General features: G+C 35.5%; 1 protein-coding gene across 1 annotated transcript in view; it reads right to left on the bottom strand.

The window, feature by feature from the left end:
- The window catches only part of clcn1b (chloride channel, voltage-sensitive 1b), a 48,577-nt gene extending 31,560 nt beyond the window's left edge, over positions 1 to 17,017 (bottom strand). The window contains exons 1-5 of the mRNA XM_073847848.1: positions 16,961 to 17,017; positions 11,724 to 11,943; positions 11,488 to 11,619; positions 3,445 to 3,573; positions 2,829 to 2,972 (exon numbers count right to left, since the gene is read on the bottom strand). Of these exons, the coding sequence (XP_073703949.1) occupies positions 2,829 to 2,972; positions 3,445 to 3,573; positions 11,488 to 11,619; positions 11,724 to 11,943; positions 16,961 to 17,017 (682 nt within the window). The remainder of the gene's footprint in view (positions 1 to 2,828; positions 2,973 to 3,444; positions 3,574 to 11,487; positions 11,620 to 11,723; positions 11,944 to 16,960) is intronic.
- Between the last annotated feature and the right edge of the window lie 671 nt (positions 17,018 to 17,688).

Raw genomic sequence — 17,688 nt, 5'->3', positions numbered from 1 at the left:
ACATACTTGGCCACCCCATCACCTTCACCTTTACCTTCAGCAAGGCAGTTGTCATCTTGGTGGTGGTGTGTTTGGGATTGTTATCATGTTGAAAAACTGCCTAGTTTCTGGAGGGATGGCATCGTGTTCTGCTTCAGAATGTACAGTACATAATTGAGTCGATGTTTCCCACAATGAACTGCAGCTCCCCAGTACCAGCTGCACTCATGCAGCCCCAGACCACGATGCTACCACCACCATGTATGACTGTAGGCAAGACAATATTTTCTTGGTACTCCTCACCAGGGCATCACCACACATGCTGGACACCATCTGAGCCAAACAAGTTTATCTTCTAGTCTTATCAGACCACAGGACATGGTTCCAGTAATTCATGTTCTTGGACAGGTTGTCTTCAGCAAACTGTTTGCTGGCTTTCTTGTGAGCCAGCTTCAGATGAGGCTTCCTTCTGCAATGGCGCCTATGCAAACCGACTTGTTGCAGTGTGCGGCGTATGGTCTGAGCACTGACAAGCTGACCTTCTACTTCTGCAACCTTTAAAGCAATGCTGGCAGCACTCATACATCTGTTTTTTAAAGTCAGGTTCTGCACCTGATGTGCTCAACTTTGTTGATCGACCCTTGCAAGGCCTGTTCTGAATGGAAAACCTCTGTATGACCCTGACCACTGTAGTGTATCTCAGTTTCAGGGTGTTACTGAACCTCTAATAGCTTTGGCCATCTTTGTGGAGAGCAACAATTCTAATTCTCAAATCCTCAGAGAGTTCTTTGCCATGAGATGCCATATTGAACATCCAGTGGTCAGTATGAGAGAATTGTACTTAAAGCACCTAATTTTAACTGCTCTAGTTCTGTAAAGCAGACAAAAACATAAACATGATGTATAGGTCATGTGGCTTTGCATGGTTAAACAACATACTGCTGTTATCACTAATGGTGCGTTCACACCGGACGCGAATGAAGCGGCAAGCGCGAGTGATTTACATGTTAAGTCAATGCAAAGACCCGAATAGCCATCCTGCGGCGCGAGACGCGTGAATGAGGCGGCGCGAATGACGCGAATCGCGCGAAACGCGTAACGGTGCGTTCACACTACAGCGTCAAATTTGCGCTCAGTGCCGCTGGCAACGCTACAACGCCACTGCTTTGTGGAGTGTCTAATTTAGGGCTGAGCACACCTCTGAAAAACAATGTTCACACCCTATTTACGTTCCATTGTCTTCTTTTAACGGCGGTTCGCAAACGAAACTATAGCGTATAATAACAACATGCAAAGTACATTTACATTTGCTTGACTTTTTCAATAATATGTGATTTCAGCTCAGTAATCCACCAGTTTCGGAAACATGCGTGATAATCTTGCCTTGCCTACTTTTCACAGCAATTGGTTGTCGCCCGGCGTTTTGCGCTCGAGATTTGCATAAAGTTGAGGAATGCCCAACGCTCTCAGCTGCTCTCAACGCTTTCTCCGCGCCGCTTCCAATCCCAAAATGCACCACGCGACCGTTTACGCGCAACTTCCATGTGAATGAATTGAAAACGCTCGCTTCGCCCCGCTCGCTACGTGCCAGTGTGAACGCACCGTGAGTTCAAAAATCTGAACTTTGGCGAAAATTCGCGCCGCGTTAACCAATCAGGAGCTTGCTCTAGTAGTGACGCAGGCAGAAATCTGAAACAACAATGGAGGACAAAATCACCGTTGCTGTCTGTGGTTACTCGGAGCTGTTCCATACATCTTTGTACTTTTATATAAACGAAAAAAAAGGATCTTGTTTGGAAGAAAGTGAGTGAAGAGGTCGGACAATCTGGTAAGTTTTAAAAAAACGCTCTTTACTCAATTTGACCTACATATATATACACATATTGAGACTACAAGCAAGCTAAAGCTGGCAAATTGAGCTCATTCACTTATTTTACAACTACTTTCCCGCTGACTAGTGGCAGACGCCCCTCCCATGACGCAAATTCGCGTCTGTTGTGAAGTAAATTTCACGCGCGAATGACGCGAGTTTTTAAGCGCGAATGAAGCGAGTAAACTAAAATGTTCAAGCGTCCAACTACGTGCGAATAGCGCGATTCATTCGCGCAAGTCGCGTCCGGTGTGAACGCACCATTAGGATGTACTCACTTTTGTTGCCAGCTATTTTGACAGTAATGGCTGTATGTTGAGTTATTTTCAGAGGACAATAAATCTATACTGCTGTGCAAGCTGCACATTGACTACTCTAAAATATATCCAAGTTTCATTTCTATAGTATTGTTGCTTGAGAAGATATACTAAAATGGTTGATGAAATGTGAGGGGTGTACTCACTTTTGTGAGATACTGTATGTACACACTTATGAACACACTGGTTTGTAGTGCAAACAGTTTTACATTTACATTTGCACATTTGTGACTCTGGACCACAAAACCAGTCTTAAGTCGCTGGGGTATATTTGTATACGTATAAGTAAAGTTCATGTTCCATGAAGATTTTTTGTAAAATTCCTACTGTAAACATATCAAAATGTAATTTTTGATTTGTAATATGCATTGCTGAGAACCTAATTTGGACAACTTTAAAGGTGATTTTCTCAGTCTTTTTGCATCCTCAGATTTCTGATTTCAAATAGATGTATCTCAGCCAAATATTGTCCTATCCTAACAAACCATACATCACTAGAAAGCTTATTTATTGAGCTTTCATATGATGTATAAATCTCAGTTTTGTCAAATTTAACCTTATGACTGGTTTTGTGGTCCAGGGTCACATTTATATATATATATATATATATATATATATATATATATATATATATATATATATATATAAAATATGAAAGTAGCAGAAGTCCACCTCCTTCCCAATGGGCATACCACTGCCCAGACCAGCCGTAAGACCGATGACTTTAGCCACAAACGCTTTGAGCGTCAGATACTCCTTTAACACCACACCTCTGAGGATGGTCTTGAGCTCAGGGATTCCAGAGCCTGAGTAACAGAGAAAAGAGAGAGAGAGCGATGCGTATGAAATTAATCCATAAAACACAAACACAATTTCACACAAAGTGTAAATCTTGTCACACCGATTATAAAAGATGAAAAAAGATTGGCGTGTATCCTCTGGTCTGATATAAAGCACATGAGAAAGCTATCAAAACAATTGTGGCGTGGAGAGGTGAGAGAAAGGAAGAGAGAATGAGACTGTGATGATCACATCTCGAAAAGAGGGCAGGAAGATTTGAAGTGTTGTGGGTGGTTGAGGTGGTTTGAGGACAAAAACTGAATATAAAGCATAATAGCTGAGTACAGATGACAGAACAGAGGGACACAAAAATGATTTGTGACAATGTGAGCAGAGAACCGAAATAGAGATGGGAATGCACGTGTAAAGAACAGAGGACAAACAGAAAGAATACAGGGAAATAAAAGCAGGAATGAGAGGACGATGAGTTATAAACACCTATAGCTTGTGGAGAGACCAGGTGACAGAATAGGGATGCAAACACGATGAGGATGATGGGATATGAGATCCAGGCCAGATACTGCAGAGCCACATTCCCCTTCAGCTCTCCGTACATCCATTTATATGCTGAAAGAGAGAAATAGAAAGATTAAAGAAAATTTTTACTGCAGGGTATTTTTATTTGCTCACTTTTCTTAAACAACACATTCAATTGGGAGTTGATTCAATTTAATGCATAATACTTGAATCATTGTTACATTTACGGTAAAAAATACACTATTTAGGTTTAATTAAGGCACAAATCTGTCTCCTTAAAGATAACATTTTTGCTATTTTTCTCTGACATACTGTGAAAATGATTATAATGCTTGACTTGTATAACTAGCTCAGATTATTCCTGATTATTCTAAGTCTACCACAATTATGTGTTATACAGTATAACACACTATGAATGCATTAACAATACCTTTCTTATTTCATTTTGGCTTGACAATTGGCAAGAGAATTATCCTTAGGAGATAACTCTGTCTCTGTTCCCAGTATCAGTAATTGGCTCTCTGAGGTGGCATCCTCCCTTTAGCTCAAAAGAATAGGTTTTCTCAGAACTGGTAGTTGCACTAAATCAGAGACGCTCAAAGCTAGTTGGCCAGGGATGACCTTTGATTTGAGCCACCATGCCATATTACAATTGGGGGGACTTTTTTTGCATTAAATGTACGAAGTTTGATTAAAAAGAAACATAGTTCATAGTTCACCCTGAAACTAAAATTCTGTCATCATTTAGTTGTTTTAAACCAAGTTGTTTTAAATCTGTATGAGTTTCTTTCATCTGCTGAACAAAAAAAAAGATGTTTTGAAGAATGTAGCCATGGATAGCCACTGACTAGGACTTTTGACTTTTTTTTATGTTTAAAAGAAGTCTCTTATGCTACCTGCGCTGCATTTATTTGTTAAAAAATGCAGTGAAAACTGAACTACCTTTTTCTGATGCAGAAAAGTTAGTTCATGCATTCATGATGTCTAGACTGGACTATTGTAATGCTAGGTGGTTGTCCTGCATCTTCAATTAACAAGCTACAGGCAGTCCAAAATGCAGCTGCTAGAGTCCTTACCAGGCCAAGAAAATATGATCATATTACCCCAATTTTACAGTCTCTGCACTGGCTACCTAGGTTCCATATCACTTACAAAATATTACTTCTTACCTATAAGGCCCTTAATGGTTTAGTTCCTGCATACCTAACTAGTCTCCTACCACGCTACAATCCCTCACGCTCCCTAAGGTCGCAAAACTCTGAACTTTTGGTAGTGCCTAGGATAGCAAAGTCCACTAAAGGAGGGAGAGCCTTTTCACATTTGGCTCCCAAACTCTGGAATAGCCTTCCTGATAAAGTTCGGGTTTCAGACACACTCTCTATGTTTAAATCTAGATTAAAAACTCATCTCTTTAGCCAAGCATTCACATAATGTATCTGATAACCATGTGCTTCAGTTACATCTGATCAAATGCACATCAACATTCTTCAACTTGGGCTAAACACATATTTTTTGCTTGGTTGGAACTAGGGCTGTGCAATATGGACAAAATAATCATAATGCGATTTTTTTAAAGAATATTGCGATTGCGATTTTATTTGCGATTTTTTTTTTTTTTTTTTTTTTTGCTTTTTCAAACAAGCTACATACATACATTCTAAATGTATTCAGTGCACAAGAAGTGCATAACAAAACATTTCACCATGAAATAACATAGTATTAAGTTTAATAAACAAAACTGTAGTAAAATTGTCTTTAAAACAGACAACATAAAATAAATAAGCCATTTTACTTTTTTTCCCGGTACTTTAGCCTACTTTGTGCAATAACGAATACATTCATTTCAGTGGAAAAATAAGTCCAAAACTCTCTATTTTAACATTTTGAGGGTTCTAAAACCTTTTGCTTTTTTTTTTTTTTTTTAATTCTTATGTGTTTTAATTTTTCTGATAATGAAAAAGCATAAACATTTATTTATTTTTAATCAAATTAAAAATAAACCCTTTTAATTTTTGTCAAACAAACAGAAATTTACTGTTAAAATCAATGCGTGGAAGAAAAATTATATTCAGTTTAAAACGTTTAAATAATAATTAAGTGGTTAATCTTGTTGATATATTTTTTTATCATATACATTGTTTTATGTAAATTATTTAAATAGGAATATATAAACACCTACATTATACTGTACAAAAGTAATACAGGACTAATATTGTTCTGTTACATGTTAAACCGTACTTTTATTTTGACAGGTTGCAGTGAAGTTTCTGTGTGTATATGATGCTAGTTTTCTCAAATGAAACGGTAAAAGTGAAACTCACAGCAGCGATTTGGCGATTGAGTTTCTGTTCATGTGAGATGCAAATGCCAAAAATTAGCGGGAGCGTCACGTGTGCTTCAGTCTGCATGTAGTAAAGAAATAAAACGCGTCTCCACCATTCATAGAAGCAAACGGAACATGCAGGATTCATATTAAAACGGTCTTTTTGCATTTCAGTTTTCACAGACACTAGTCCATATCGCGATTTGAATTAAGTGACAGACCAATTTTTGATTTATTAATCCAAAAATCGACGAATTACGTGGCATTCCGCGCTATAGTAGATTAGGTTTTTATGAATGGAGTCCGCGATCCAGTCCGTGTTTTCGCGGAGGAGACATTGTAAACGCGCGACCATGAAGAGACAAAAATGACATGCCTTCGTGTAAATAAGATAAATAACATAAGGCAATTTAGTATGTTTAATAAAAGAACTATGTATAGACCTGTTCTATAGGAAAGATAACCTTAAATGACTTCTATTGTGATGTGGCGCTATATCGAAAATAAAAGGAACTTGACGTTCAAGGGGGGCGGGGTTGCCGTTGGGGGGGGATAGATAAAATCGCAGCCTTGTGCGGTTTAGAAATCGCATGTGCTTAAATCGCGATTTTTTTGCGATTGCGATTAATTGCACAGCCCTAGTTGGAACAGCAGCTACGCTAATTATTTCTCCATTTGTTTCTGTTTCTGCCACAGGATTGACATCTAGAAATTGACTAGAAATTACACAAGCTTCAGTCTGGATTCAGAATACCCGAGAAGAGATGATGCCAACCCCTCAGAGGACCTGAAACACCATACAGCACTACCAAATTTTGCTACAAGTTTGATTGCAACACATAATCATTACTATTAATAGTGTTCATCGTCTGTTTGATTACACCATTACTGATTTTAACATACATCTATACCATATGTACATCAACTTAAAATACAGTAGTCACCACTAGTAAGCTACTAGATATTTTGTAGTAACCTACATTTTCTGTACAGCTGCTTTGCAATGATTTGTATTGTGAAAAGCGCTATACAAACAAACTTGAATTGAATTGAAGTTTTGATAGACCTGGTATTGCATGACTCCTAGTTGAGGGTACCAAGTCATCTTTTATTTCCTGAAGCAAAATAAAAATAACATGGCTTGGCAAATGACATGTTTAAATAATGTGTTCTTCTGGCATTTCAAATAAATTAATACATGTGGAAAAAATCTTCTCCCTTCTACCACGTGCTCTCTGTTTTTTGCGGTGCCTCCTCCTAGTAACAATAATTGCAGCTATTTCAAGTGCAAAATAATTTAAGACATGCTTTTTTGGGCATTAAATAATGCCGCAAATGCCATTAATTTGACAAACGCAAACGCTAGTAAGATGTGTTGCATGATTAATTTGAATACTCTCCTTCCATAAATTTTAACGCCATGACAAAGACCGAACCTACACTCTTGAAATTCATCTGAGAGATCCACATTTGTTGCTTAAAAAATATCTAATATTTAATCAGAAGTTGCATCTGAATTGGAATTGGAATATTACAATTGCATAAACACTGTTAAGACTGAATGCCAAACTAAAGGCACCAGCTGGCTAGGTGGTGGCAAATCAATTTAACAAACTGATTTATTCAAAGCAGCTGATTCATTCAGTAATTAATAATGCTCAGAAATGCAATAGTTGCTATGGATTGTTGGACTATTTTTTGTTGCTGAAATGGCAAAATAAAAATAAAAATAAAAATAATGTTTCACAGACAAGGATTAAGCCTAATCCCAGACTCAAATTTAAGTCTAAGCAGTTTCAACTGAAAGAAACTTGCACTGACTGATCTTAAAAAATATTAGTGGCTTTGTTTTGTCTCAAGATGCAATTTATAAAAATTACTTTAATGTCCTAATTGAACTATGGCCTAATCCTGGTATAGTCCTAAACCCTGTCTGTGAAACCAGGCCCTTATTTAACGTTTGTAAAATCTATATCACATTTGAAATCATGCTTATATTTGTGAAAACAGCACTCTTGCTCTTGTGATATTGCTTAACTTTGATTTAATTAATTATATATTCTTTTATATGAAAAACAAAGATCTCACACAAGTACTTTTTTTAATCATATCTTGAATTTTTTGAGCATTTGTATTAAGTTTGGTGAAATTTTTTAAACAGTTCCCCAGTAAATTCTAGCCAGCACAGCAGTAGGCTATCAAATGAAATAAAATTTGAAAAAAAAAAATTTTTTTATTGCTATTGAAATAAGTTATTTCAGCAGATGACATAGGGGCGTAGGCATAGCGTTAGCTCCGGTGAGAAGTGATGATTGCTGAAGCGGAGTGGAGAGAAGTACAATTAGAAGTACAAAACGAGGATTTGTAAAGAAAAAATCAGAACTATTTCAATATAAGCCAAGAGGAGACTGTTTTGCCTTTGCTGTAAAAAAAACTTGGTTCTCACAAGACTAACATATTGTCACTATGTCATCCGCTGGAACGCCACTCTCTCGAGAACGTGTGTACGACAGTTAGCGGAAGCTAGAGATTACGGTTTTAAATATGAATATATTTTCCTCACACAAACGTATTGACTAGCTTCAGAAGGCTGAGCCGTGTGGATCACTTTTTATGGAGGATGGATGTACTTTATTGGACTTTAAAATCTCAACACCCATTCACTGCCATTATAAAGCTTGGTAGAACCAAGGACATTTTTTAATATAACTCCAATTGTTTACGTCTGAAAGAATAAAGTCCTAAGGTCCACCTAGGATGGCTTGAGGATTAGTAAATCATGGGGTAATGATTTTTTATTCGATTCTCGATTTTTTTTATTACAATCAGTGAATATAGTTTTAATAAAAATGCTATTGATATTTCGGTAACACTTTACAATAAGGTTCATTAGTTAACATTAAAAACATTAGTTAACATGAATTAATAATGAACTGCACTTATACAGCATTTATTAATCTTTGTTAATGTTAATTTCAAAATTTACTAATACATTATTAAAATCTTGTTAACATTAGTTAATGCAGTGTGACCTAACATGAACAATGAACAACTGTATTTTCGTTGGCTAATGTTAATGAAGATTAGTAAATACAGTAATAAATGTATTGCTCATGGTTAGTTTGTGTTAGTTAGTACATTAACTAATGTTTAATTAATGAACCTTATTGTAAAGTGTTACCGATATTTCTACAAAAAATGAACATCAGTTTACAAATGGTGAGTTTTCTGTATTTTAAACCTTTTTTTGTATATGGTCCTTTTTTCAACAATAATAGGGCCCTATAAAATGTTAGTTTTTCTGGTAATCAGATGAAGGCGTAAAAAACATTAATTTAATTTATCCTGATCAACTGAAAATTAAACCCTTTTACTTTTGGCAAACAAAGGGCTGCACAACAGAGGTTTACTGTAAAAATTAAAAAGAAAACAAATGTGATTACTCATTTAAAAATAAAGATGTATTAATATTCAGTAGTAGTAGTAGCAGCAGCAGCATTGTTGTTACATTAAGTCTTAAGACTGCTAAATAGGTAATTTCTGACACAGATTAACGTTAAACTAATCTTTTATTCTGACGGTTTGCCGTGAAGAACTTGCAGCTGCTTAGTATGTGATATGACGGAAGTTTTCTCAAATTTAATGGTAAAATGCTAATGAATTGATGATATTGTGTGTTTATATTGTATATAGAGAGACGAGTCTATGAAGCTGAAAACTCTATGAACATCGTCCACGCTTTGGTATGAGTGTAGTAAACAAAACAGTGGGTCACGCCATTCGCCATCCTCATTTATTCATTCATTGAGGAAATCATGGTGCCTTTACGCATGATGACAAATACTTCTGCAGATTTGTAGTATTACTATAGCATTTTACCTAAGCATTGCAAATAAAACCTATTGCTTTGTTCTAGGTTCTTGTCAACAGTATCTTTGCAATCAGTGTTGGGGAAAGTTACTTTTAAAAGTAATGCATTAAAATATTGAGTTACTCCTTGAAAAAGTAACTACTAAGTATACTTACGGTACTTAGTTACTTTTTATGGAAAGTAACGCGTTACATTACTTTTGGGTTACTTTTTAAATCTGGGCAGGGCTTGCTTGTTTGTTTTTATTATAAAAAGTTCTATTTTTGGCAAATGTAAAAGCCTTTTTATGCCAAAAGCCTTTCAGGCCTCAGGAGAGGCTGTACTGTAGACCACAGAAGAAAAAATGTCAACTCTTCGGCAATAAAAAAAAAGGAAAACAAATGTTAGATTATCTTTAGTAATTTTTGCTTATTAGTATTGATGAATAAGATCAATGAACAAAGACATCGGTTAATAAAATGGGATTAAACACGTAAAGGATATTTGTATTATTTAACATTGAATTATTGCAGGTTTGCATTGAATTTCACTGTTTTTATTCATTTTGAGGAATACTGTATCTGATTTTTAGTGAGTGAGATGAATTAATGCATGTTCACATTTATTCTAGAACTAATGCCGAGTTCAGACTGCATGATTTTAGCCCCGATTTTGACTCGCCGACAGGTTTTGAGAAATCGCCGACAAATGCCCAAAATCACAGGCAAATCGGTGCTCGTTCACGTGAGTGACAATCTATCAAAGACGCGATCTGAGAGAATCGCCGACACCCGTGAGATATTTGGCATGCTAAATATCTGGACCTGTCGGCGATTCAAAATCATGCCGTGTGAAAGGTGATCTGACTGAAAATCACATTGGCGATTACCTACAGCCAATGAGACAGCAACATCCAGGCCAGCGGGAAGTTGGGGGAGGAGTTACGAAGTTATAGACCACAATATCAACAAGAATAGCTTCGGCTTCTTTTCTTTTCGCTGCAAATGAGTGCACATGCAATTTGTATGACAAGCTTCTTGCGGACTACCATTTTTTTATAGTAATTCCAGTCTCACGTGAGAACTTGCACGCCTGACCTCGCGTTGTTTCCATGTCACTTCTCACGTGTGTTTGGTTGTGAGACGTAGTTTGCGGACCGGGACAAAGTTGTCGGCGATTCTTCCTATTGTAAAGTCATGCAGTGTGAAACCCCCTGTCGTCGATCCATCGTGCAGTGTGAACACAGCAGCGACAGAATGCTACCCCAGATAGTCATGCAGTGTGAAAACATCTGTGAAGCGATTGCTTTGAAAATCGTACAGTCTGAACTCAGCATAAAGTAACATCTTACTCACAATTTCTCTCAACATGGGGACAGGACAGCTTTTAATGAATAAATTTGGGGGAAAAGTAACTGGAGTTATTTGAAAAAGTAACTCAGATATTTTCTTGTCAATTAAAAAGTGATGCATTACTTTACTAGTTACTTGGAAAAATGAATTTTATTATGTAACTTGCGTTACTTGTAATGCGTTACCCTCAACACTGTCTGCCACAAGCACTGAATGAATGACAGGCTTTCTGTTGTAACATCGCACAAGGTAATCAAGAGGGTTACATCTAGTGGAGAAGACCAATGATAAGATTTACATTAATCAGATCTTGTTTTAAATGTCTGCTGAATACCAGATTTATTCAAATACCAATATTTATTCAAATAAGACGTTTGAGAATCGATATCAAATCGACGTCATTTAAAAAAAAACGATTAATCGAAAAATCTATTTTTTTTGCCCAGCCTGATTTACCAGATGCACATGCTGTTGTATACCTTGCAAGCTCTTGGCACTGGCATAGTCCATGCTCCAGCTCACCAGAGCCATGGTGAGACCTAACAGAACAAGGAAGATCCAGTCCTCGCCCAGCTTTGTCACAATATATCTCTGGATCCGGGCCAGGCAGTCTGCAATGCAAACACATTCTAATGGCTATTCACACCAGGATGACCACTGGATTTTATCCACACTTTAGACCAGTGCACTAGATTTTAAGTTTTTAGTGACTCACCCTGGCATTTGGAATAGGGGCGTGGCTTCTTGATAGAGGAGGAGGGGCTTAAACCAGGTGTCATGGGCCCCGCATCCAGGCTGGCATGATGTGCTCGACCATGGCCTCTCCTGGTTGCCTTGGCATTGCCGGCATGCCTCTTCCATTGCCTTTCAGTCAACAGACGTGTTGCCTCCCGTTTGGCACAATTACCCAGCTGCTCCCGATATTCCCCATACAGCTGAAAAAGGCAGAACACATTGATCAGCAGACTGAAGAAAATCAATGGAAGGAAAGTCTGCAATGATCAAAGCAAATATGGGTAAAAAGTCATTCTTGAGGAGGTGGATAATCAAAGTTTATTGGTGGAAAATCCTTTGTTCCAGTGTGATTGTGTGCATGTGAATACTTGTGGAAGCAGGAATGTGAAGTGAATCAATGCAAGTGTGTGTGGTGGTGAGTTACAGCCATTTGTATGTGTCAGACAGAAATAGTCAGGCTGTCTAACAGGCAGAATGGAAAAAGCGCTCCCCCGAGATACTCTCAATCTTACATACACTACACAACAATACACACACATGCACAAGATTCAGATCCACAAAAATGTAGTACTCAAAGTTCCCAACTATACTGCACCGACAAAAAACAAAGCCAAACACACCAAAAGAAAAAGAAGAAAACAGATTAATGTTGTCATGAATTGGAAATTGCAACTGTCTTTTCTTTTCTATTGTTGGCAACTCTGAGTGGCTTATCGAATGAGAAACAGTTTAGCGCAGTGTCTGATTTAGTCCATCGGGATTTGATTGGATTGTAGAACGTTTTGATTTCTTGGTGAGCTACATGAGTACGCAAATGCAAAAAAAAAAAAGGGCTGTCCATCAGGATAGACCACACACTCTGGGTATTGGCCAGTAAAGAAGGAAGTGATCCAATAAGACATTCTTAACCTTCCTTCCATTACACCCAATACACACGCCGACATACATACATACTTGAGCAGCACAGACCCCACATGGCGCGAGACTGAAGGGATCAGATTCAGCCCCCTCATGCCCACTCGAAAACAAGAAATGATCAATATACATGCAACTCAAAATATTTGATTATTTATATAAGGCATTTTATATGAATTAAATTATAGATATATCTAAACATGTGCATAAATAACAAACAAGAAAATTAAAATACAGATACAAATGGTCATCAAACATTTGGGAGCATTTATCTTATCACTAATATATATATTTTTTTCAAAGCACATAAAAGATCAGATTAACCAATCAAACCAAAGTATCATTTGGACCTGATGGGTGAGTCTTACCAATAAATTAAATTTAAAACATTATGAACAGTGTTTTTCAATACTTGTGTAACATGTAAATCTACTATAGGTTTGCTTTCCAAATGTAATTTTTGAAGTTCTGTGGAGGTTCATATTAAATTATAAGCTAGAATTTATAACCATTTCAACGCAGCTAATTAAAGTTATTCTCTTTCACTAATAATTGTCAATGTATTTAAATTAATTTATTCATAAATGATTATACAGAAGACCAGTAGTCAATCTACATTCAATGTAATATTCCTAACGAAGGATTATTCACTAAGGGTACGAAAAAAGGAAAGTACATTAAAAAAATTATGTATTAGTTATATATATGTACTAACTAGCATATATGTGTATTAACTGAAAAGTTTGGGAAGTTTTAAAAGAAGATTTCTCCTCATCAAGTCCACATTTATTTGATTAAAAATACAGAAAAAAAGTAATATTGTGAAATATTATTGCAATTTAAATGAGTGGCTTTCTATTTTAATATACTTTAAAATATAATTTATTCCTGTGACGCAAAGCTGAATTTTCAGGATCATTACTCCAGTCTTCAGTGTCACATGATCCTTTATAAATCATTTTAATATGCTGATTTATTATCAATGTTAAAAACAATTGTGTTGCTTAATATTTTGTTGGAACATTTGATACTTTTTTCAGGATTCTTTAAAAACTTAAAAATAATAGCATTTTTTTAAATTAAAAAGTTAAAAAAATAGCATTTGTTTAAAATATAATCTTTTCTAACAATATACACTACCGTTTAAAAGTTTGGGGTCAATCATTTTTAATTCTTTCTTTTTTGTAAGAAATGAATACGTCTATTCATGCAGCAAGGATTTGTTAAAGTGATAGTAAAGGCTTAGAAAAACTGGTTAGAAAAGATTCCTACCTTTAATAAATGCTGTTCTTTTTAACTTGTTATTCATCAAAGAATCCTAAACAAAGTATCACAGGTTCCCAAAAAAAATTAAGCAGCACAACTGTTTCCAACATTGATAATAAATCAGCGTATTAGAATGATTTCTGAAGGATCGTGTGACACTGAAGACTGGAATAATGATGTTGAGAATTCAGCTTTGCATCACAAAAACAAATTATATTTTAAAGTATATTAAAATAGAAAACCAAAATTTTAAATTGCAATATTTCACAACATTACAGTTTTTTCTGCATTTGAATCAAATAAACACAGCCTTGAAGAGAAAGACTTCTTTAACATCTTACTGATCCCAAACATCCCAAATGACACATGCATACACACACACAAATATACATCATCATCAAAATATTCATTTTTACTGTTAATGACTTCTTATTGATTACATTTAGCATTAATTCAAAATGTATTCACTATTCTATGACTTGTATTCTTAATAGAGACAAACCCACCTCATGTGTAGCTGCAGTCTTGAACATACTTTATAAAGATTTTACATTATTCCACACAGCATCTCATACTATGAGATCCAGCTACACAACAGCATTTATACACTGCACTTAAATATTGGTGAACACTCACACAATCGAATAACCTTGAATGACCAATTTAACAAAAAAGTAAAACAAACAAACAAAAAAAAAACTATTTTCTTATAATTCTTTTCTCATCTATCACATTATCATGAAAAGATAGTAGTGTTTGCATCAGATAGAGAGAAGGCCGAAGGTTATTTCTGTCATTGCCTCTTCAATCTTCTGAAGTCAGTACACTGATTCAGAACGACAGCGTGAGAGACTGTTCTGTAACAGAAAAACATTTACTTCACTTTTTCTCTTTCTCTCTCAAACACCTGTTTTCCTCATTCCTCTAACTGATTTCCACAGTGCAGGCTTAAATTTACAACCATGGCCTACAAACTCACAGTGCCTGACCCCTCAGCTCAGTTCTGAAAGATCAAAAGTTGTCTTCTCTGAACAACTGAAATCAATAAGCAAATAAAAAGACCAAGAATAACATCAAAAATATATTATCAAACACCTTATTACATAAAAAAAAAAGCTCAAAGACAAGCGAGAGCAAGAGAGAGAGACAGGAAGACAGAGCAGAGAGAGTGAAAGTTGCTAACAGACATAAGCAGTGAAGGACATAGTGACTTTGAGAGTTAATTAAAAACAGAAATATAATGGTCAGTGTGTGCGTATAAGTATAATAATACAATCTGACTCATTTACTGACAGACTGACCAGGAGATCAAGAAAGACTGATCATATCTTTATCTTTTTAAACAAACACACAAATGTAATAGTATCAAATGTAATTAGATTACGTCACCTTGGAATTATAAGGTTCTATCTGACATTTTTGTCAAAATTGAGTTATTCACATATTCTTATTCTGTGACAACTTATTTACATTACGTAATGGTTTTTTTAAAAGTTGTGTAGGACGTTTTATTAAGAAAACAGAAATGTTCAATCTACAGAGTCGAACTCTAACTTGGTTCTATCTGTGAGCCAATCAGCACTTCGAATGCAAACAAGAGGACCAATCAGGATAAGCGCTTTTTGTCATGTCGCCAGACTGTTAAACAACAATTACATGCCTGCAGAGTCAAGTGCAATTCACCTTTATTCCTCAAAGTGGCACTGTGTAAAATATAATGATGACGCATTTGTTTTTAACTTATAATTACCGCAGACATAAAACAAAAAATATTATCTGACGATGGCAGTTATGGTAAAATCATCTGCTCAAATCGAACCATTTTAAGTTTTATAAAGGTAAGGAAGTATGCCTTTTTAATTCTTTTGTAACTGTTCTTAAAAAATCAAGAGTTTTTTTCCTATTGCAGTAGTTTATATGTCCATCCATGTCAGATTCATATCTGGGTTGCAAAAAAAAAAAAAACGAATAAGGTGATTGGCGAAACATTTATGCAGTTTAAAGTCTTAAAATGTCTTAAATATGACAATATTAAGCTTTATTTTAAGCTTTAAAGTCTTAATTACAACAACAACCAAAAAACATCAGCATGTTGTCCCGGCCATACTGATCTAGAGACAAACATTTTCCCTGTCCCACTTTTTATGGAATAAAGTCCCAGTCAGATGAATTAGGAGTAGGTGCTTTAACTGTTTCTGCAATAATGTGTAATTACCTACTATAATCCTACCTAAAATTAACAGCTGCTCTGGACAAAACTATTTAGCATATTTAATGCCTAACTTAAAACAATAAAAAAAAAAGAAGTTAATCCTAAAATATGACATACATGTGAAAAGCATTAAATTTACCTTTCTCATACATGTTGACACATTGTTACAACACTATTTTATGTTTTAAAACAAATTATAAGTAAACTAAAACTAAAAATTAAAAGTATTTACAAGTATTTCTTGAAAACAGTTGCTTTAATTGATGTTTTGCAAGATAGAACCTTGCAACCTTCTAAAATTACTTTTTAGAATTAGAAGGTTCTATCTGCATTTGACCTGTTCCTAAAATCCCCATTTTAAAATTTAAGAGGATTTTGATTTTGTACATTTAGAATACATTTAGGGTCCCTGTCATTTTCATGTAGGAAAGAAACTTGTTCCCCATATCGTTTTTGCTATATGAAATGCAAAATCTTCAAAGCTCAATATCTCAAAACCACTCAGAACGCAGACAGAACCTTATAATTCTAAGGCGACGATTAATAAAACAATATTAACATTATCAAACAATGCATATCATATATTAACATCAAATAATTTGTAAGAAATTGACTTATTTTGTATTAGTAGTTGACAATGAGCAACTAAAAACAAAAAAGCGTTGCTCTTTTTAAGCAGCACCTAAAAGAAAAAAACTAAGGTTTCTATAAAAAGTTATAATATAGAACAATCTTATAGATCAACACCCATTCATCCCAGTTAATGAAAACCTGTATCGTATAGCAAGTTACCAAAATTAAAATACAAATATTATTAATCTCACCAGAATCTGATCAAAATTCAGAACAGTCTCAAAAGTGTTGATGGGTTCCCTTATCATCGTGCTCTTTTTCCTCTATCAGTCTGTTTCTATCTTCTTTTTTGTCTGCTATGTACCTGTGTCCCTCCTCTCCTTCTCCTTTTAACCTTCACCAAATATTCAGATATTAGTAACTGTATCTGCCTTATGGGGGTGTCCTGTAGGTTAACACCTGAGTAAACCACATTACCCATAATGCAGTGTACTTCATTTCCAGACTGTGGTTGACAGTGGGCTGTCAGCAGCTGTTAATTCACACGACTGTGTCGTCCTAATCCTGTCTGGCGGTCAGCTGAAGTCCACTGCAGGTATCTGGATGTGAACATGTTTTCTGCGTCATTTCATTAATTGTTGTCTGTGCTTAAGTTAAATTCTTCTCAAGTTAAACCTGCATTAATGGCGTTGACTGATATCGGCTGTTTTATGCTGCGCATCAGCTTTGTGTCGTAAAGTGGCATCTCCATGTTTACCTCTAATTTAAGTTTACTTTTAATTAAAAAAAAAGATTAAGAATGAATGTTTGATTAAACATTAAAGCATTTATAAAGTAAGTCAAAAGTTTACATACAGCCTGCCAAATCTGCATACAAAATGCATGTTGTTGTTTTTTGTATTTAGTACTGAACTGAATAAGATATTTCACATTAAAGATGATTACATATAGTCCACAAGAGAAAATAATAGTTGAATTT

Source organism: Garra rufa, chromosome 9 (assembly GCF_049309525.1).
Source record: "Garra rufa chromosome 9, GarRuf1.0, whole genome shotgun sequence".
Classification (NCBI taxonomy): Eukaryota; Metazoa; Chordata; class Actinopteri; order Cypriniformes; family Cyprinidae; genus Garra; species Garra rufa.
Note: the sequence above shows the minus strand (reverse complement) of the source record. Positions and strands in the feature narration are given on the sequence as shown.